The 20,612-nt window shown below is 50.6% G+C and overlaps 6 protein-coding genes across 7 annotated transcripts; 3 read left to right on the forward strand and 3 right to left on the reverse strand.

Moving 5' to 3' along the window:
- Positions 1–394: 394 nt before the first annotated feature.
- On the reverse strand, positions 395–2,011 carry PV06_04811 (uncharacterized protein; the record flags this gene model as incomplete). Its single annotated transcript, XM_016405749.1, has 3 exons — positions 395–1,011; positions 1,067–1,871; positions 1,928–2,011. The coding sequence occupies 3 exons, from the start codon at positions 2,009–2,011 to the stop codon at positions 395–397; spliced, it is 1,506 nt and encodes a 501-aa protein (XP_016263955.1).
- Positions 2,012–6,857: 4,846 nt separating this feature from the next.
- PV06_04812 (uncharacterized protein) lies at positions 6,858–8,619 on the forward strand. Its single transcript, XM_016405750.1, has one exon. The coding sequence runs from the start codon at positions 7,353–7,355 to the stop codon at positions 8,427–8,429; it is 1,077 nt and encodes a 358-aa protein (XP_016263956.1). The 5' UTR covers positions 6,858–7,352; the 3' UTR covers positions 8,430–8,619.
- A 269-nt stretch (positions 8,620–8,888) lies between these two features.
- PV06_04813 (acyl-CoA thioesterase II) lies at positions 8,889–10,752 on the forward strand. Its single transcript, XM_016405751.1, has one exon. It carries the CDS (start codon positions 9,248–9,250, stop codon positions 10,412–10,414), a length of 1,167 nt encoding a protein of 388 aa, XP_016263957.1. The 5' UTR covers positions 8,889–9,247; the 3' UTR covers positions 10,415–10,752.
- Positions 10,753–10,825: 73 nt separating this feature from the next.
- Positions 10,826–11,630, reverse strand: PV06_04814 (uncharacterized protein; the record flags this gene model as incomplete). The annotated part of the gene is made up of 3 exons (XM_016405752.1): positions 10,826–11,182; positions 11,316–11,444; positions 11,613–11,630. 3 exons carry the CDS (start codon positions 11,628–11,630, stop codon positions 10,826–10,828), a joined length of 504 nt encoding a protein of 167 aa, XP_016263958.1.
- Positions 11,631–12,281: 651 nt separating this feature from the next.
- PV06_04815 (uncharacterized protein) lies at positions 12,282–13,364 on the reverse strand (the record flags this gene model as incomplete). Its single annotated transcript, XM_016405753.1, has 3 exons — positions 12,282–12,477; positions 12,542–13,040; positions 13,100–13,364. 3 exons carry the CDS (start codon positions 13,362–13,364, stop codon positions 12,282–12,284), a joined length of 960 nt encoding a protein of 319 aa, XP_016263959.1.
- Positions 13,365–14,180: 816 nt separating this feature from the next.
- On the forward strand, positions 14,181–15,606 carry PV06_04816. 2 transcript variants are annotated; one of them, XM_016405754.1, is made up of 2 exons: positions 14,181–14,439; positions 14,508–15,606. In XM_016405754.1, exons 1-2 carry the CDS (start codon positions 14,276–14,278, stop codon positions 15,235–15,237), a joined length of 894 nt encoding a protein of 297 aa, XP_016263960.1. In that variant the 5' UTR covers positions 14,181–14,275; the 3' UTR covers positions 15,238–15,606. The 2 variants fall into 2 exon arrangements, with proteins under 2 accessions (XP_016263960.1, XP_016263961.1); XM_016405755.1 differs by having other exon boundaries at positions 14,181–15,606.
- The last annotated feature ends 5,006 nt before the right edge of the window (positions 15,607–20,612 follow it).

Genomic DNA, 20,612 nt, shown 5'->3' on the forward strand with positions numbered 1-20,612 from the left:
TGACTGTGACCGAAGCTAGGTGCGATAGAGGGCTGGATCCAGACGCTGAAGGGGAGGCTTTGTTTCCGTCACAGGACTTCTACAGCATATTTGACAGTATCAGATTCATTTGCTGTTGGAATGACTTGTGTCGCTTGCGACTCCCTTCTCGTCTTTATTCGTATTCATGCCACTTCTACTCACTTTGTACCTACTGCGGAAATCCCTTCTTTAAGGTTAACGAACTTTCATTCCTCACTCTCTACTATGCGTACCTCTCAAGTCAAGGAGTAAAAGGCAGAAATGTTTCAAAGGCTAGAGCACAATCACTTCTGGCTACACTGTTATCTCCTCCCACCAACACAGAAAGTCCCAGTACACATGTTGAACTTCTCCATCAATTGATCCCCGTGGTTTATTCGGCCTTCGGTTCGTTCTTGGATGTCTCGACCCAGTCTTCTTCTCCATCAGGGGCCTTTGACAAGCCAGCCATAATTCCACCAGTCGTGAACAAACCATCGACCTGTTCCAGGGTCTTTCCACCAGTTTCGGGGCACAGGAAGAATACAAACACAACCGCGACCAGATTTCCGCTCAACACCCAGAACCAGAAATGCCATCCGCAGTTGTCGAAGCCAATGGGCCCCACAAAGACCGTCAGGAAAGTACCCAGCCATTCACCGGCAGACGTCGCGGCACCACCTATATGGCGATATTCCAACGGAGAGATTTCGGCACAATACAGCCAGACCGCTCCCTCATAGGCGTAGCCCATGATGAAGAGGAAGAGCCATAATATCGCAATGGACGCCCACCGAATAGATGATGTCTGGGGCACGGCAACTAAAGCAATGAAGATGACAAGAAGAAGGGTCATTGCGATAGCCCCGTGGAGGAGCGTGCTCCGGCGACCAGTACGTTCGATTGTGAAATAGAGAGGTACACAGCCCAGGGCAAAAATAATGTTCTGCACGCCTGCAAGTGCCGATATCAAGGTGGGGGTGGCCCCGGTGTTGGACAAAATGATGGAACCTGCAAACAAAATCAACACCAGAGCGTTTTTACCAGCATATCATCAAAGACTCACTGTAATAGGCCATCAAACTTGAGCCCATCCATTCCCTAATAAAAGGCAGCCAGAAGCAGATACACAATCTTCTGGCAATTTTTAGAGGTGAGTGGTCGATGATACCCGAGGTGATAAATTGCTGCCAATGCAGGCTGGCACTGGCCTCCAATTCGGACTCAATGGCCAACAAGATCTCCTGCCTCGTCCTTTGGACCAGAGGATCATCAGGAGAAGGGACGTCATGGAGACGAGCGAGGATGGCATCGCCCTCAGGAATGCGATTCTGAGCATAGTACCATCTGGGGGTATCGGGAAGGAAGAGCATTGATCCGCCGCCAATTATGGCAAAAACGATCTGAAAGATAACAGGCACTCGCCAAGAGACCTGGTTGTCCATCTTGGTGAAGCCATAGTCGATCCAGTAGGCTAGAGGAACACCGGATATCAACATGATGGCGTTCAGGGCATTGGCAGGACCACGATCTCCAGAATCGACTCCCGTCTCTGATAAGTAAATTGGAACGGATGATGAGATGCAACCGATGGCGAAGCCAGTGCAGCATCTTCCGACTATGAGTTGAGCGATACTGTATGACGAGGCCTGGATGATGGAACCGATGATTGCGGCGACGTTGCCCAAGATGATGGTGCCGCGACGACCCAGCCTGAAGGAGAAGAACCCGACGACTACCGATGTGACAAAAGCCGCCAAGCTGTAGGAACTCGAGATCATGGGAATGGTGTATTGCCCGGTGTTTTCTAGCCCAATGGCCTCGATGAAGGGCTTGTGAAGGAGGACGCCGCCCAGGACCCCAGCATCGTACTATGCACACGTCAGTCTCTTCCCACCATCAAAGAGAGTCTCCTAATGTTACGTACGCCGTACATCATGAACGAGGTACCGCAAACAAGCTTCATAAGCAGGTAAAGGCTTCTGCCCTGAAGGCCTTGGAACAACTTCATGGTTGCAGCAGAGGACACACACAATAAGACCGTGTTCAGCTACTGCGATGGACTGAGATTCTGTCTGTTGAATGCGGAGTCATGGCAAGGGAGGCTGCGCTTGATATGCTTCCCACCACCATCCTCCACATCGAATCTGACTGGAGACTCCCGAAATGGTCGACTCAGACACGGATTGATCAGACACGGCAGACTAGACTCGTTTGGGGCTCCAGCGTCCAGGGGCGGCACATTTACGGAGACCCCAGGAAACTCCGCGCGAGCAAATGACCCACCGGCAGCCCAGCCTTACCGTCCGTACCAAGGGTTTGCTGTCAAGCTTTGCCAGGTCGCAAGCATGAGGCGAACGACCGTTATCATACCACAGTAATCTAATATCAGTACACCTTTACAGTAAACTACGAGTATCAAATCTGGATCAGCGGAAACAACCCCGAGTGTGAGCAGCACGGACTCCTGAGGGCTCCAACTCCAAGGAAGCCACTTACCTCGGTCTACTCAGTCTACTCCTCCTCCTACCTAGAGCTTGTGTCTCCAACTCCGCCGCCAAACCCACCGCACACCCGACTCTTTCGTGGACAAGTCAGAACCGACTGTCATCGCCTGCGTATCAAGCGTCTCATACAGATCGCCAAGTTAATCTTGCCCGGTGGGTACCAAACACATGGCAGATTCTACGGCGGAGAACAACTACAACAATGATGCTGAAGGGAAGAAAAAGCCCCGGCAGAGAACCGAGAGGAAGAAAATTCAGGATCGGCTTGCCCAAAGAGCCAACCGCGAGAGGACCAAACAGCGGATTGCTGCGCTCGAAGAGGCTTTGAACAGCCTACAGTCCGGCGACGACCCCAGCTGTACCGCATCACTCACGCGCACCATTGCCAACTTACGAAATAACAACCACCAGCTGCGATACACACTTGATAGAATACGAAGCTTGGTTGACCAAGTCCCTCTTGTCCCTGAAGGCGACGCCGGCGGCACCGACCCAGACTTCGCCCCTTGGGCCAGCAGCCCGGACGCAAAATTCTCTGAATCCAAACAGCCCGTGGCTTTCATTCCCGAGGTCCAACCCACCGGCGCTGCCCTCGCCCAAGGTAACGCCTTTGAACTCGATCATCCTATAACTATATCGACGCCGACAAAGCCCTCGCCTCCCCGTGTGACCGTGACTGTACCGCCCGGTACAGCGTGTGCGGCGCCCGAGGAGGGCGTCCTTGAGAACGGTACTTGTGGAGAAGACATTTTGACAACAAAGGGAACCTTCGCAGACAACGTCCTCGTAACGACTGCCGACACCATGTCTGACCATGACACCACGGCCGATAAGGTGGAAGTGGACCACTTCGACTTGGACCTCCTCGACGTGTTCGATCAGACAGACATGGGCATTTGGAATACGTACGAGCCAGCTGCGCTGTTCAAATCGCCATCTTCCAATCTCGAAATCGCCGGAGGGATCGTTCCAGACACGGAAAAATGGCACCTTGGGAACTCGGCCTACTTTGGAGCCTTAGATTCAGTCAAGAGACGGGTCAAGTCGGCATCGACAATGGACTTTCAGGTGGCTTTTCAAGCCATGCTGTGGGGGTGGCAGAACGTCGGCCACGCAGCCGAGCACCCCGTGTGGTACGCTTTGCGCGAAGTTGACCAGCGCATCTTTGGCACGTGGACGTCGGTAGCTCAAAGGATCGCCATGGTGTTTGTCTGCCAGACCTTGATCCAATACCGGGAGGATCCCACGCCAGAGAACCTCAGTCGAGTTCCTGGCTTTCTACGACCTAGGTGAGATTTCAGCTGCCCCTCCCAGGCAGGCTGTTTGCCATTTTTCTGACTTTAGTGATCCAACAGACCTTCGCAAGAACGATTGGCTCACCCCGTGGTCATTGATTTTCTGATCTGGTAAGTATTAGTAGTCTTCCGGTCCTTTAGGTCTGTCAAACAGTGCTCATTTTTTTTCTTGCAGGCCCGGCATGCGAGATCGTATGGTCTTTGAGCATGAAAAGTACTCGGCGTCAGGGCTTTTCTCAGCAGCATACGTCGAAAACTTCTCCTTCTTCTGGCCATATTCCGACAAGGAGATATTTGTCTATGACCCCTTTCGTGATCGACACGAGTTCAGCCCGGTCTTTTTGCAGCATGTGTACAATTACGAGAACTGGACGATGAAGCCAGGATTTTTCGAACGATGTCCCGAAATGCGGTACGATGTCCCCGTTTTCCAGAGGAGCTCGAGCATGTTTCAACCTGTGGCTTCTTATTGAGGGCCTAGTATCTAAGTCTAGCGGTGGTGGTCATAGTCTCTTGAGAATCAACCCTCCTTAGGATACGCGAGCTTTCCTACATGACTCCCATCTCCACGGATCTACAGAACTGCTAGCACCCGCTACTGAGTACGGTGTGATTCAATCACGCCGCTTCTTTCGCCAATTGCATGCTGTTCTCTGCACGACTCGCATAACATCCTTCCTGGCGATTCGCTTATCCAGGACCGATTTGCAACATGTTTCCGCTATTCGTCACGGCAGGTTGAAGTCGACCACAATGCGACTGCACAGTGTCAGCTGCTTCCTCCAATTCTGGTGGCACACTTACCCTGCGACTTGCCCATTTTTGAGACTCTGGACGGCTTCGTTGAATTTACTTAATCCTACCACCTTGGGCTGGAGATGCAGCTTGCCTGCGTGCGACATCAGCGTCGTTCCTGGAAGGATAACAGAGTATTTACCTCGTTGAGCAAACTGGAGTGTTTCGTCAATATCGGCCATACTGCTCACTAGTGTTCCCTTGATGGATTGCCCTCGGAATATCAATTTCGACGGGTCAAGGTCTACGTGGTATTTTCCGTCCGGAGGTAGGCCGATGCTGGATTTTCTTCTCGTCAGCGTAACTCTTCCATGGGATAGCTCAAACGAGGTTGATTGCACACACCACATGACTTGTCCACCAGCACGAGCCCCTAGGTAGCCGAGAGAAATCGGGTACGACTGGACGGCCGTGACGAAGACAGCGTGTGCACCACCCTCGGTCAAGTCCACAACCTTGTTGACCGGATCTCCCTCTTTGAAATCCACAAAGTGCTCGGCACCCATCTCCATGGCCAGCTTCCTTCGTTCATCACCGGTGTCGACGACGATAGCTCGGATGCCCATGGCGGCTGCTAGTTGGACTCCCTGGATTCCGACACCCCCACCTCCGCCTGGGAACACGGCGAATTCACCAGGTCTAATGCCGGACTCTTTGATCGAAGTGTAAACCGTCGAGGCAGAGCACATGACAGGACCTGCGACGTAATCCGAGACACCCTTGATTCGGTCAGTCTATGCTTGGCCATCCGAGCCGAATGGAACTTACATCGGGGATGAGCTACGTGAGGAAAGTGATCAGCCAACCAGTGCCTCGAAGACCTTCATCTACAACTTACGGTAGTATAGTTGTCCGGCGATACCACATACTGTTTGTAAGAACCTGTCGGAGGTCAGTAGAGTGGTATGGCAGACCGTGAGAGACCGGGTACTTGCCATCACAGGCCCCACCAGTGAAAACAGCCTTTAGGCAGTACTGATCCCGACCAGATTTGCAGTACAAGCACTGGTGGCAGACATTCTGAATGGGCTTGTAACCCGCGCGCTGACCTACGGCGAGTTCTTTGACGTTCTCACCGACTTTGACAATGACTCCGGCGCCTTCGTGTCCGGCGCACTTGACGCCCACATCGGACATCTTGGGCATGTTCCAGTCATGAAGCATGAAGTGGATGTCACTTAGGCAAATTCCCGTGGCGTTGAGCTTTATCAGAACGTCGTTGGGTCCTATTTAGAAAACCGAGGAAATTGTCAGTACTTCTGGGCGGTGCCATCAGGCGGTTCCTCAATGCTTGCCGACTTCGGGTACGGGGACCTTTTCAACCTCGACGTAGAAGTTGGGCCCCTCGTCTTTCTACAATGAATCACTGTAAGCTTCTCGATACGCATTTCACGGCATGGGCCTTTTCTTACCACAACTGCAGCCCAGCATTCCTTGGGGACATCGATAGTAGTAGTAGAAGCGTCGCCCATGATTTCTGTTGGTGGGGATCCTTGACTTTGAGGCCTTGGACGGTGACGGGAATGACTGTGCACGTTTTGCCCTTGTCCGAATGTAAAAAGAGGTGACGGGGGAAGAGAAGACTGGTTCAGCAGCGAAAAGTCTACAGAAAACCATACAGACCAGCCGAGGTGAGAGGATAGAACAGGTGCCGCTGCTGTGGTCAGTTCACGTCCGAGTCAGCCATTTTCACATGGCTGACTCGCCCTGGACCCGTTTGTACCCCAGATATCCGGGGAAGCGATTACGAAGGATCTCATGAGCTCGGTACGATATCTCGTGATTGCCGAGCTTCCTACCGTTATCGAGGAGTCTTTTGGTTTTTGTCAAGTCCATTCATAGTGCTCTGTACGGAGTGGTCGCCCTGGGGACATGTTTTGGGGCATTGTGGTCTCTCGTCACGGCTGGAAAAGAATAGAGGTTGAACAACTGTGGGGACAGCATAGGGGAAAGGGTCTAGACAATAGGAATGTCTCTACGGAGTCACGACTAGTCAGATGAGATAGGTCATTAATCAGCTATCGGTTAGCAAGACTTTGTACTTGTAGATATTGTACCTTGGACTCATGACTTCTGTACTTTGTACGGGGTTCTCCAGCGACCAAGATACCGAGGTTATCCAAAGGGGAAAGTGCACCGAGGACGAGGCTTTATTATTGCCTTTAAAAATAGCATGGATTATTTCGCAGGCGTACTCCGTACTCGTACTCGTACTCGTAGTGGTGTAGATACTCCGCAGAAGATAAATCAAGAAGGCTGTGAGATCCTCCCCCCGTAAGCACCATATTAATGTAACTCGAGCTCGTCGTACTCGACAATTCTCGGATCTTTTTGTTTGTGCCTTTTTTGTTTCTTGTCATCTCACCGAACGCAACCATCCAGAAATGCTGCCATTGTTCTCCTTCTCCTCCATCCCCTCATTGTCATTGTTACCTTGATCGTTCTCGGCCTGTCGCTTTTCCCTCAGCACTTCGTATTATCTCCCCCCAAACCAAAAACACGAAAACGCCCCTGTTCATAATCGCTTACTCTCGTTTCGCTCTCAGGCGTTCCAGCCCTACCATCTCCGTACTTTGTACGTGAGCGTTACTCCGTAACAAGACGAAAGCCACCATCCCGTGTCCAAAATCCCATCTTACTGCGGAATATCGCAATTTTGCAGCCTTACCAGGCCAGCCCCCCCCGAGGCCCCTCTGAATGTCTCGACTACTCCTCCCTTCTTGAACAATTCGGTCCCCCACCCCAAAAAAGAGGGATGCAACAACAATCGTACGTTCGAATGCGAGAGACCGCCTTCGACCTCTACACGGAACGAGACGCTCTGCCTTGGTATTTTAGGGCTCTTGCACTGGCATCTTCCTGTTCCTGTCTGACGGGGTACGTCATCTTCGCGCTCGTCTTCACTTCCGACGAACCCAACGTCAAAGTTTCCCGGACGGCTCTCATCGTCCTCGCCTCGATTTTCTTGGTCGCAGGCTACGCCTCGGCTTCGGCGATCGCCTTCTTCGGCCGCAGCCTCTTGTTCCTCTACGATGGCGTCCTCGTCCCGATCTTGACATTCTCCTTCATGGGCATCGTCGTGACGGTCTTGAACCACGCCCTCCACAAGGATTTCCCCATTTCGAACCAAGCCTACATATACGTCCCGCTGGCGACGGCGTGCACGACCACCGTCGCCTCGGCGGTCCTCACGTTCATCACGTACAAGCGGATGAACAAGATCAAGAGATTGGATCAACACAGGAGACAACACATGCCCAGGTTTTTTGGCCGTCAACCTTCGTCGTCCGTAAATTATGGTGGCGACGGCGTGTCCTCCACCACGGAACTCTTGCCGATAGATCCAAATGTACCAGAGGACGAGGCACAACGTCGACAACTTTTGCGTTTGTTACTGAACCGAGAAGCCGCTGCGCAATCATCGTCGACGTCTCCTGCGATGCCCAGTGGCCACGAAAGTACCTACAAAATCTTCCTACCTGGTGATGAAGGCTTTGGTGGTGGTGGTGGTGGTGGTGGTGGAACACGGGTGATGGCTACTACTAATACTGCCACCACCTCCACTAAGGCAGCGCGGCGGCCTCGAAGTGGGAGCCTCCCAAATTCTTCCAATTCCTCCAAGTGGAATCTCCTGGCCAAGTTTACGGGTGACGGTCAAGGTCCGCCCGTGGAAAGTTCCTTCAAAGATCATCGTCAACGTCGGCGAGATGAGATTGAGCGTTCGTCTATCCTCATGCCCGCGGGCATGGATACTCCTTGGCTGCAGCAAGCCTCTGGTGCGGCATCTCCATCTCCCTCTCGGTCGTGGTCACGTTCGGCCAGGTATGCATGAAAGATTTTGTTCTTAGTTGGAGTGGTCATTTGGGTCATTTAGCGAGGCGTCAGGTTTTTATGATTGTTATAAGGTTGTTGAGGTGAATGATTTGAATGATGCAAAAGGTCAATCAATGGAAGAATAACCCGAAATATAATAACTAGATACGAAATGTACTCTGTAAAGGTAATGAATTAATCAATGTTTTGGGCATGACTTGTACGAGTAAAAGTGTGCTCGATTATCTAGGATGTTCTGGTTCTGCGTCGATCTCATACATATATTCATCGCCGTCGCCAAAATCAACCAGCTTGCAAGACCTACTATACGAATTGAAGCATCAGGATATCCTCGTGCTCTGCTGCGTTGCATGTGCCCCCGTCAGCGACATTTTGCACGCGTTGCCATTTTTGGACGAACCTCGGCTCGGTTTTGTTTTGGCGTCAGACAGAGAGATCAATCCATTTCCTCCCGTGCGTAACACTCGAGCATTCTTCTCTTCACTCATGCAAGATAGGCTTTCAAAAAAGGAAAAAAGAAAAAGATACAAGAAACCTCGGAAGCAGTCTTGTCCTTGTCAGACCTTGCCATGAGGATTTTACTCTGAACCAAGATCGCTTGAAGCAATTATTACCACCTCCCATCCCGAAGCCCTCGAACAAACTCTCCCGGAAATACCTCGCTCGACAACTACTACTCTTACCACTCCGTATACAGAACATATATATTATCTAGATCCCTACAATCTCCTCGGCGAGGGGCGTCTTGTCTCCTTCACCTACCACCACTACCCGTCCTCACAACGCTCGCTGTCTCTTCTGCCTCCCCCGCCCGACATGTCGACCCACGCAACTCTAATCAAACCACCCAAGTCCCTCCCTCACCACTCCCCGATCGAAAACGTCCTCCAACTCCTCCCGCTCGTCGACATTGGGCCGGACATCTTTACAAACGCGCGACCGCTGTGGCACCCTCCGGGGGCGCGAGGCATCTACGGCGGGGCGGCCATCGCGCAGTGCCTCTCGGCGGCGCAGGCGACCATCCCGTCCGACTTCACGGTCCACAGCATGCACTGTTACTTTGTCCTGGCGGGCAACTCGGAGATCCCCATCCTGTACCACGTCGAGCGGGTCCGCGACGGCAAGTCCTTCATCACGCGGACCGTCCAGGCGAGGCAGAGGGGCAAGTGCATCTTCACGACCACCCTGTCGTTCATGAAGGAGAACAGCGGGGGTCGGGAGAGGGTGGAACACGCCGTGTCGATGCCGGAAGGGTTCACACCGCCGCCGACTTCAAAGGTCACCATGTCGTCGTCGTCGTCGGCCGACGAGAACAACAACAACAATGTCGACGACAGGCCTTTTGAGAGCGTGAGGTGTAAAGTGACGACACGAGGGTGTCCCAGCGGTCGGAAACTGCGACAGTGGATCCGGGCCGTGGGCAGGATCTCCGACTGCCCTCCCAACGTGCGAGAGGAGGAGACGGCGACGGGACTGCGAGCCAACTCCCCCGGGGACAACCACCAGGCCCACCTGTCGGCCCTGGCCTACATGAGCGATTCCTACTTCATCGGCACCGTCGCCCGCGTCCACAACCTCATGCGGTTCGCCAACCGGAGGAACATCGAGCGCACCCTCAAGACTTTCACCGGCAGTGAGGCCGAACGGGCCCAGATGAAGACCTACCTCGAACAAATCGCCAAGGAGGAAGAGGAGGAGAACGATGAAACCTCCGGTGGCGATGGCGGTGGTGACGCTCCGGCGACGAATGACACCCGACGCATAGGTATGATGGTCAGCCTCGACCACACCATTTACTTCCACAACCCCAGAGCTTTCAGGGCCGACGAGTGGATGTTGACCGAGATGGAGAGTCCCTGGGCCGGCGACGGGAGGGGTGTCGTTCTGCAGCGCATCTGGAGCAAAGACGGTACGTTGATCGCCACGTGCACGCAAGAAGGTGTGGTGAGGCTGCAACAACAGGATAAGAACGCCAAGTTATGAGAGTGAGACAGAGAGCGTACGAGTAGGAGTAGGAGGTATCACTCTGTCAGCTCTTGTCAATCATTTTCCCTCTTTTTTTTTTAAACGTTTTCGGCATGTGCGTGTTTGTATATATATTTTCTGCTGCTGCTGGCTGAATTGCTTCTGATATGTCTTTCATGTGGAATGTTGCAAGTCCATGATCTACCTAGGTACCTCTTTTTGGGGACTAGATTTACAGTCTTGATAGAACTTGAGGGGATAAATTCCTTTAGTACCGAGTATTGTGCATACGCAATGGTGATTTACTGTGCCGTACATATTGAAGCAGTTGTGAATCATCATATTGACTTTTAAAAGTCTCTTTGCTCTCTTTTTTTTGTGTGTGTGAGATTTTAGATTTTTGATTTTTGATATGTTTGTGTTTCATGTTCAAGCCTCTAGGTTGATCCCCCTCCCGAACCTGGCGTACAAGTGAGCCTTGAGTTGACCGATTTCGTCCTTGACGGTACCCAATTCTTCTTGCAGGGTCGAAACTTCTTCTTCAATGTCGGTGGTTGCCGAACTCAAAAGATCCTGGGCTTCCTCGAGTGGTAGGTGCATGAACGAATCACCTATCTTGTATCTGTCGACAGAGTGAGCAAAAACGTTCAATATTCGGTCGGTCGACAACGAGGAGAAAAGGGGAGAGACGATGATGGTCTGGGCAAAGTTGACGTACGGTACCAATTCATCCTCGTCGGCCAATTCAAGTTCTGTAGAAAGTTCTTCCAAATCTTCTTTATCTTTCTGATGATTTTTTAAAAACCGAGTCGTATTAGTTCAGAGTTTCATGGTAAAACACGTTTCTCACAGTACGAGGGCCGGGAGTAGTCCCCGGTACTCGCAAAGGTTTCTCGAGACCAAAAAAAAGAGAACATACCTGTTTCGTCGCCAATTCCTCCTCCAACAATTTACTTCGGTTGTGCAACCTGGAAAATGTATTGATCTTGTCTTGATCTTCCTTTGTCACTTCGGCGTCCGTCGACTCGGATTCTTCCTCCTTTGATAACTGTCGAATCGGAACCAAGTCAGATATGTATTCAGAATAGGGTGGAAGATGAAACCGAAGCGGCAAAAGACGTTGTTAACCACGACCGATCACCGTGTCGTGTGACGTGGTCCTTTTTCTTTCTGGGAGGGGAATCGGTTCGGCCGCGGAAAACGTTTTCTGACTTACAACTCTCCTTGACAACATCTTTGGGTTGAGGTGGTGGTGGGTTTTTGATTTTCCCTCTTCGAAACAGGACCAGCAATCGGTTCTGGTGCCGATTCGGTGTCACTTTTGACGACCGAGATTGCAAAAGTCGACAAGATCGTGAGAGATGTGTTCTCGTCGTCGGTCGATCGTGACTGGAATTGATCTCGATAAAGGAAAATAGAACAGAAGTAGAATATATAAAGAACAGAGCCAAAGATCAATACGAGGCTTGGAATATTGTTTCCAAGGCTGACATATTTGCATCAATGTGGCCTTGTGCTTTACAGTAGTCTGTTTTGGTGATTACGGTGAGGCTTGAGGTACGGAGTATAAGCGTCCCGAGGTATTTATGCTTATCAAGTAGTCAAAAAAGTACCTTTCATCGCAACAACTTCACATGCCTCCGTGTCATCTTGATTGAACAAGGCAAATATACTCTACTTCCATCTCAAGACACTGAATATACATGACCGATTGGCGAGGTCAAGAACACGAAGGACTGTAACCTTGCTGTTTACCTTTACACATACTGTGCAATCCCGGGCATCCTTTTGCCATTCTCTCTGTATTATAACTCTACAAGCAATACAAAATAAGAACTCCCATACAAAGACCCGAGGCTTGGAGACCAACAATCATTCGACTTAATCATACAGCGCTATAACCACCTCGTGACCCACCCCCGGAAACCGTGTCGACGACTTTTCTGGAGAAATCCTTGAACAGGTATGGAGTGTCGCGAATGGTGTCTCCGTGAGGCAAGAGGTCCCACCCGCGAGCACCGTAGCGGTTGTAGTTCAACCAGGAGCCGAAGATGAGGTAGGCGGCGATACCGAGGAATGTACTGTTTGTAAAGAAAACGTCAGTCAGTATTTGGTGCTGGCGGACAGGTCAGAGAGGGCTCATACATCAAAATGAACCACGTAAAGAAACCCCAACCACCCTTCTTCGCCTCGTCGCTGTCGGCGTAATCTTCGCAGGCGTATTTCGTCTTCCAATTGAACCGCACCACTTCAAGTTTCTCCTTGCCTTCGACCGGGCCGTAACTTACAAACGACAAACTCGAACTCGAGGTTTCGTCGTCCTTGTCACCATCGTCGGTCCCGTCGTCCCCCTCCTTTCCCTTGTCGTCTCTCCTCATCCGCCTCGCTTCGTTGCCTGTCCGATCAGGGTCACATTGCAATTGGATCACCGCTCGTTGCTTGTTCTTGTTGTAGTATCCACCATTGAACTCTATCTGTAATCCATCCGCGTTGACATCCTGCTCTTTCAGTCGTGTGACTTTCGGATCGAGGCTCTTGCCCGTACTCGAGTCGAAGTTTCCGGCGATGGGGATCACGTTCTCGACTTCGATGTGTTTCTTGTCCGGGTCATCAACTGGGTTCCACGATTGGACCACTCCGCAGACTTTGTGATTGCAAAATGTCAAACTAATATCTCTCGGGCACGGGGATTTCTCTACTTACCTCTGGTCCCCATTGGACACTGGTCCGCGTCACGAACCCCATCAATCTTCTTCAGCGGTGCACATAGGTTGACAGACCAGGTCGTGTTGTACTCGGCAGGAGGCCTCGACGTATCGTGCAAAGTTATCGAATGACGTCCCGCGAGTTTGGATATGTCGAATTTCTTCCCACCGACACGTATATTTTCGCAGTCTATCGAGGCGGCGGCGCTCAACTGCGCTAATAAGAAAGGTAGCGAGAGTAGGATCGTAGCTGGAGACTTCATCGTTGCCTAAGTGAATCACTGGGGAGAGGAGCACGGAGCTCGTGTGAGCACTCCCGACTCAGGGTTGGAGATGCGGGTGATTGAATGGTAACTCCCTGAGAGTAATAAAGAGTGACGAGAGAAGAGTGAAACCAGGTCAGGTAGGGGAAACAAAGTCAATGTAGTGAACAGATTCGGCTCGTGGAAGATTGAAGAAATGAATCTCTCTCCCCATCTGCCTGCATCCGCTGGCTCGACTCGAGTACGAGTAATCCCAGACATCGTCATTCCACGCCAAGAGAGGCATCCGTTTTAGGCCATACAAGGACGCCGCTTTCACCCACTCACTGTACATCAGTTTTATCGACAACGTCTGTACTACCATATCGTGGAGACTGGTTCTGATGAAACCCAATCTACAAGTCCAAGAAGCCGTTTCTTTCTACAATCACTCCTGACAGTGACTCTGGCGCACATGCGTGATGGTCGCGACTAGGATCACTGCCTTGAATAGGTTAGTGAACCTCACCTCATGGGCCTTTTAAAGCAGCAATGTCACTCTCCAGCGTCCAGCGCCGCCTGGGAGTCTCGACCCAAGTTTGTTCTTCGAAACCGAAATGTTGACTGAGGGTTTGAAGGCAGTCAAGATGCTGATATAGGCGAAAGGAAGTGCAGCTAAGCTAATCCCAAGAAACCCGTTACGCGTCCTCTTGCGAGTGGTCAATTGCAATCTTGCCCCTCGGCCATGTCGAGTCGTCGTATTTCGTATTTCGCATCGATGAGCCCCTATAAAATTAGTCAGACGCCCCGGGAATTTAGAGGCCTGAACATAATCACCTTTCGCAATCACACCATTACGCCTCTAAACGGTGTCGCGCTCAATTGAAAACAGCTACATCTGCTTCTCATCGAACAAGACACTTCCTGGTTGAATGTCTACAGAGAACTCAAGCACGACTGCAATTGAATCACGCCGAGTTCCAGTGTCGCGCAAAACGATGGCTGGCAACAAGGCACCGGTAGAATTCCGTGCTGCAGAGGTAGAGGAGGACGATGTGATCTCAAGGATACTTTGCAATGCATTTCTTCCAATATGGTTCGATTAACTACACCCTTCTTACCACTGGGTTCAACACCGGTCGAAGTCATACTGACCGTGAACAGGAATCACAATTGGTTCCATGGTATTTCAGAACCACTCCCGCCGGTTGACGTTGGTAAGGTGGGAGGAACGACACCTCCAATGACCAGCTTACAAAAGTCTCGGGTCAAGTTCTATCGAAGCTTGATAAATTTGACGAGACTGATAGGAGGATATGTGCTAGTGGCAGATGTCCTTTCATCTGACGACACCAGTAATGCGGAGAGGGACTTTGGAGCCATTCTTCTTTGGCTTCCTCCGTTCACGAGACTCGGTGGTTTTGACATAATTACCTTGTGGAAGTCTGGATTCTTGGGTCTGGTGCTTCCCTGGCACTATGGCCTCGGAGGTTTACATCGGATCGATTCTGTCTTCGAGTCAAATGTCCACTCCATGTTCTCGAGAACTTTACCGGACCTGCCACCCAGAGGATTCAAGGAAAAGGAGTGTGGGTTTGTGCAAATGATTGCAAGCAACCCCAAATATGCCGGTAATGGTTACGCTTCGAAACTGTTACAGTATCAGATGACTCAGCACTTTGAAAACCATCCAGATGTGCCGGTCATCCTTGATACAACAACCACCCAGGGAATCCGCGCATACGAAAGGTTGGGATATAAACTTCTCGCAGAGAAACCACTCGATACTGGTACGGACGAGAAAGGTATTCGCCTGAAAGGACCTGTGGATGATCAGACTCGACAAAGGATTAGAAACACCTGCATTCAGCGGGTTTTGGTGAAACTTCCTTGACTCCAATATCAGATAGCCCAAGTCTGTCTATCAGGAGCGGGAACTGCAGAATCAAAGCAGGATTCATGAGACAGAATCTTCGACAATGACAATGACAATGACTACTAGTAGTCTATCCGCACTTATGCCTCGACTCTTTGGACACTGAGATTGGGTTTTGCTTGGTGGGAGCTTCTGAGCGTGCATCACCCGTTGCACTTAGGCAATAACAACAGGATTTACACTTCAGTTTGTTCTCAAAACCACGATCTCGATATGCACAGCGAGTTCAGAAATTCCCAAGAAGTGTGGACTTCCATGTTGATGACAAGAAGTAGTTATAGAGGGAGCCATTCACTCACATATTAAAGGTCGACATCTCCTCAATCCATCTTCCAGGTATCTTGGCATCGGGCTTCTTGTACTCGTACAGTCATCGTAATGATCTGCATCTGGAATGAAGGGCTGGCTGAGACTGTAGATCATGCACCTGGCCCGGGGAGTATTCCCCACGTCACATGCAGAGCGGAAGTCCTCCGTATAGTAACCGGCTCCCTCAACTGCATAACAGCCGACATTTCGTGAGGTCAGACGGTTTTCGAATGTTGCCTAGTGTCTCAGGGCAAGCACCAATCGTCTCCAAAGGACGATATCTCGTATGCTTGGCATGTAGGAAATCTTTCCTTTCATGGTAGGAGAGTTCCTTCATATTCTGGGCCAACAAAGGAAGATTGCCTGGGGCCCTGGTCGACTTTAGGTGACATTGACAAGGATTTCGGCTGAATCCATCATCGACGAAAAGCATGGCATCTCTTCATCAATAACCGATGTATATTAACCCGGCGGCGTATGACAGCATTCTTTGGAGTACCAATACCTACCCTTCAGGTTGAATTACCCTGCGGACAATTATCGAGGGTCGTTACCACAGGAATAGACTGAATGCAGTCCGAATCTTGATTACACCTCGTTTCAGATCAATGTCAGTCCCCGAAGCATCCTTCCTTGGACTGTAGGCCAGGCACAGTATCAAAGCACAATGCTATGCAAGATGATGATATAGCATCGCTGGATTGAATGGAAACCAACCTGTCAGTCTCATAATCTGCGTAGGCCATGTGTGTTTGCAAAAAGATCCAAGCTCAAATGAACAGTTTATGGTCTTTTGGGTGACCTCTGTGCGTCCAGGTTGAAGAGATCCTGATTGTGAATAGACAGCCGTGTCAACAAGCTGTCACGCTGGTGTTTCACGCTGAATGCCGACCTGTGAAGTTCGTTCTAGTTTCGCAGCGAGATGTACCGAGTCAAAAATCCAAATATGTCCCTTTACATGACATGTAATCATGTTCGGTCTTGGCCATGATGTGATGTGCATGTAGAGAAAACCCTGTTGAACATGAGGCTTGCCTGATCAACCTTTCATCCGACGGCTCATCAACAATGCGGGTCTGTCTTCATGTAACCCTTCTCGAGTCCTCCACATTTTATGATTCGGTAGGTATCAAGTAAAAGACTTGGCTGCCTCTCAGTAATGGAGTCCGTCATGGATGGTTCTCAATTGAGAGCTCTTGCCATGCGGGGACCCCATTAATACCCTTGTTGCCACCGAGAACGCATAAGAGAGTAGGTTCGCCTTCACTGAGCGAGGCAGTTGGGTTGGCCCTTCATTGTAAGACTTCTGAAACTTGGTCTCGAAGGGGACACAAGACTTTGCTGAGGTTGAGACCCATTCGATCTCTACTTTGCAACAACATCAACAGCAATGGGTATCCTGTCGAAGATAGCCTCGAAGCGCTCGACGCTGACAACAAAGAACACTGATGTTACCACAGCTGCTCAACTTACTCTGCGACAAAGTCTGTGGCCGTTGAGCATTGTCACCATCCTCTTCTTTCTCTGGGTAAAGACGCCTCCGGACAAGAACATCCATAGTCCGATCGTCATGCATCCAAGCTGATCTTTATAATGTAAACAGGGTCTGTCTTATGGATTGTTGGACACCCTCAACAAGCATTTCCAGAACACTTTGAACATCACGAGGACGAGATCTTCGGGGTTGCAGGCTGCGTACTTCGGGTAAGACCAGAAGTATCGACCAATCGTTCGGTTCTAACAACATTCGCAGAGCATACCCGCTTGCCTCCCTCGGATATGCAAATTGGATGCTCCGACACTGGGGTTACAAATCCGTCTTCATCTTTGGGCTTTGTGTGTTCGGAGTGGGTGCTTTGATGATGCTAGTAGTCCCAAAGATGACATGGGGAAAGTGATCTAACTCCATCGCAGGTGGCCAGCTGGCGTTTATCGCTCTTTCGGTGGCTTCTGTGGCGCTACTTTCATCTGCGGCAGCGGCCTTGGATCTCTCGAAACGGCAGCGAATCCATATCTCTCAGTCTGTGGTCCACCTCGATACTCTGAAGTCAGAATCAATTTTGCTCAAGCATTTAACGCCATTGGGACGGTCATTGGCCCTGTGCTTGGCTCGTACGTCTTGTATGTCGTGACCTTGCGGACCTTGACGTCCTGAGTTGCAGTTCGATTTCGGGAATCATGCTGACTTGTCGCAGTTTCAAAGACACGGGCGACAGTGTGGCTGCCCTGAAGAATGTACAATGGGTGTACCTTGGCATAGCCATCTTTGTCTTCATTCTGGCCTTCATATTCTTCATCTCTCACATTCCCGAGGTCACAGATGCGGACATGGAGTTTCAAGTCCAAGAGACACACGTGGGAGGGACTGAGAAGCCATTTTGGAAGCAATATCGGCTGTTCCATGCTGCGTTCGCTCAGTTCAGTTACACTGGTGCTCAGGGTAAGAGATGAAGCTGTGATAAAATCGACGAGACTTGTAAGAACAGATGAAGCTGACATAGTGCCATGCAGTTGCCATCGCCAGTTATTTCATCAACTACGCTGTCGACACTCGTCCGCATACCGACAGCGCCCTTGGAGCGAAATACCTTGCGGGGGCCCAAGGAGCATTCGCGCTCGGTCGATTTTCCGGGACATTTTTCATGAGATATGTCAGGCCTCGCTGGGTTTTCCTGGCATACCTGACTGGAGTTGTCATCTTCTTGGCCGCCGCCACAGGTGCAAGAGATAATGCTGGAATTGGTAGGTCTACGATCGTCATGTTCCGTACGATAGCTAACGGACTGGGACTAGCCATGCTATTCCTCACACTCTATTTCGAGAGCGTATGTTTCCCCAGTATCGTAGCCCTTGGAATTCGTGGTTTAGGACGCCATTATAAGCGTGGATCCGGGTTCATTGTCGGCGGCGTCTGCGGTAAGTGCCACTTTCAAACTTGGAGGGACACCAACGATACTGATCGATGTGCACAGGTGGAGCGTGCATTCCCTCTTTGCTGGGTAAAGTCGCCGATATGCACAACAATACTGGTATTGCTATGTCTGTCCCTCTCGCAGTATGTTGAAACTTGGCCATTCCTCAACCGGGTGTTGTTGGCTAATTGTGTGCTTTTAGTTCATGGTCGCAGCCGAAACATATGCTGTGGCCGTAAATTTTGTCCCTGCGTATCGCATCCCGGCGGACCAGATTGGTGCAAGCACGGTTGGACTTCAATCTGCTGAGCGTACGCTTGACATCGAGAAGTCGGTCGATGCACGTACCGGGCAGGGATTCGATGGTGCTGAGATTGTTGAGGTAGAGAAACTCGAGGGAAGACAGAGGTAAAGGAGATCAGTACTGGGATATTTTCTTGACAGCATTGATAATAGATACAATGTGTACATGCCATGGTTGAAGGCTTTCCAGGAAAGGGGAAGAAGACGCTTCGATTCTGCTTGTCGAGGGGAGTTGAGTGGCATTTGCGCGTACAGTAGAGCCACTGTAGATATGCGGCTGACTAAAAGGGAACGTCGATATAGGCGAGAGAAGGCCCGAAGAAGGCGCTAAACTTGCCCCCGACTTGAATACTCAGATACCTATGACTGCCCAGAGGCAAGTAAAAGTACCTTCGCTTCATTCCATTCACTTTCAACCCGCGTATTGTTCGATATACCGTGCCACAACCACAAAATGCGGAAGTATCGTCTTGTACTCGCTAGATCACAAACAAAGAAACAACATCTAGTGCCTGGGGCAAGCCACCTTGTTCAAGCGCCTTGTCCCTTGTGGACACTTCATTTCGAGATCCGCGGCGGCTGGCGAACAAAAGTAAAAAAGAACGACAATAACAAAGTCGTCAGCTCTGATGGGTGTTTTATGGCGGCATCGGTGGAGTATCACTAGGTAATCATCGGATCCTCTTTGACACCCTCCTGTACCATATGTACGGATCCCTAGCCCTCTTATACAGATTTTTATTCTCCGGATCCAGCAAGGCTCGTGAGTAGTGCCATGTAATAATGCACATGTTTGTCAAACTCGACCGTCTAGGGAGAGTCATGGTTTTCTGTCCTCCAGGAAACCTGTCACCGCCTTCTATCGGCTGGATTGGTCCTCATGATCCGAACGCTGGCTGTATTGTACAAAAGAGCGAGACAGATTATGAGGAGACTTAAATCCAACCGAACTCGTCGGATCTCGAGTTCACGTGAATAGAGAGTCTCCAGCCGCCGCCTGTAATTCTCGAGATTGCATTTGTTGATAGACCGATCGTCCCGGCTTCAGCTTACTGACGCGATGTGGTCTTTTCACGTACAACTAGCTGCGACATTTTATATCAAACACTCATGCCTAGGGATAAACAGGCAAGGTAGCAAGATAAGACCTTTCCACCCACGATCATGACGATGTTGTTGTTACGGTTGTTACCTTTCATCGATGCGGTGAGTAAAACCCATTGTTGTTGGTGTTCTTGATGCAGCAGACATCACTTTCCACCCTCCCCCCTTTTCTGAGAGAAAGGATACACGACGACAACATCTGCCCCTAACGTCCAATGACCATCTATGACTGCATCATCGTGGGTGCCGGCTACTCTGGCCTCGCGGCAGCCAAATCACTCAGAGAAGCTGGAAAAGATGTCCTCATCCTCGAGGCGCGCGACCGAGTAGGCGGACGAGTGAGGACCAAACACTATCCCGATGGCAGGTACGAAGACCACGGAGCGGCGTTCCTTGGAGTTCAGCAGGACCAAATGTACGCTTTGGCCAGAGAGTTCAACATACACACCTTCGACGTTCCAACTGAGGGTAAGAGTGTGCTACGCTATGCGGGCAAACCATTTCGATACTCGGGACTCATTCCCCCCTTACCCTATCTCTCAGTACTAGATGCGGCACTCTCGGTGAATAAGTTCGAGGCGATGGCGGAGAAGATCGACTTGGAGGAGCCGTGGAAATCACCCAACGCGGAGTACCTAGACAGTATGACTCTGGAAGAATGGCTTCAACGTCAGACCTGGACAAAGGCCGCGAAGGATTTATTTC

The sequence above is a fragment of the Exophiala oligosperma genome (assembly GCF_000835515.1).
Source record: "Exophiala oligosperma strain CBS 72588 unplaced genomic scaffold supercont1.4, whole genome shotgun sequence".
NCBI classification, from domain to species: Eukaryota; Fungi; Ascomycota; class Eurotiomycetes; order Chaetothyriales; family Herpotrichiellaceae; genus Exophiala; species Exophiala oligosperma.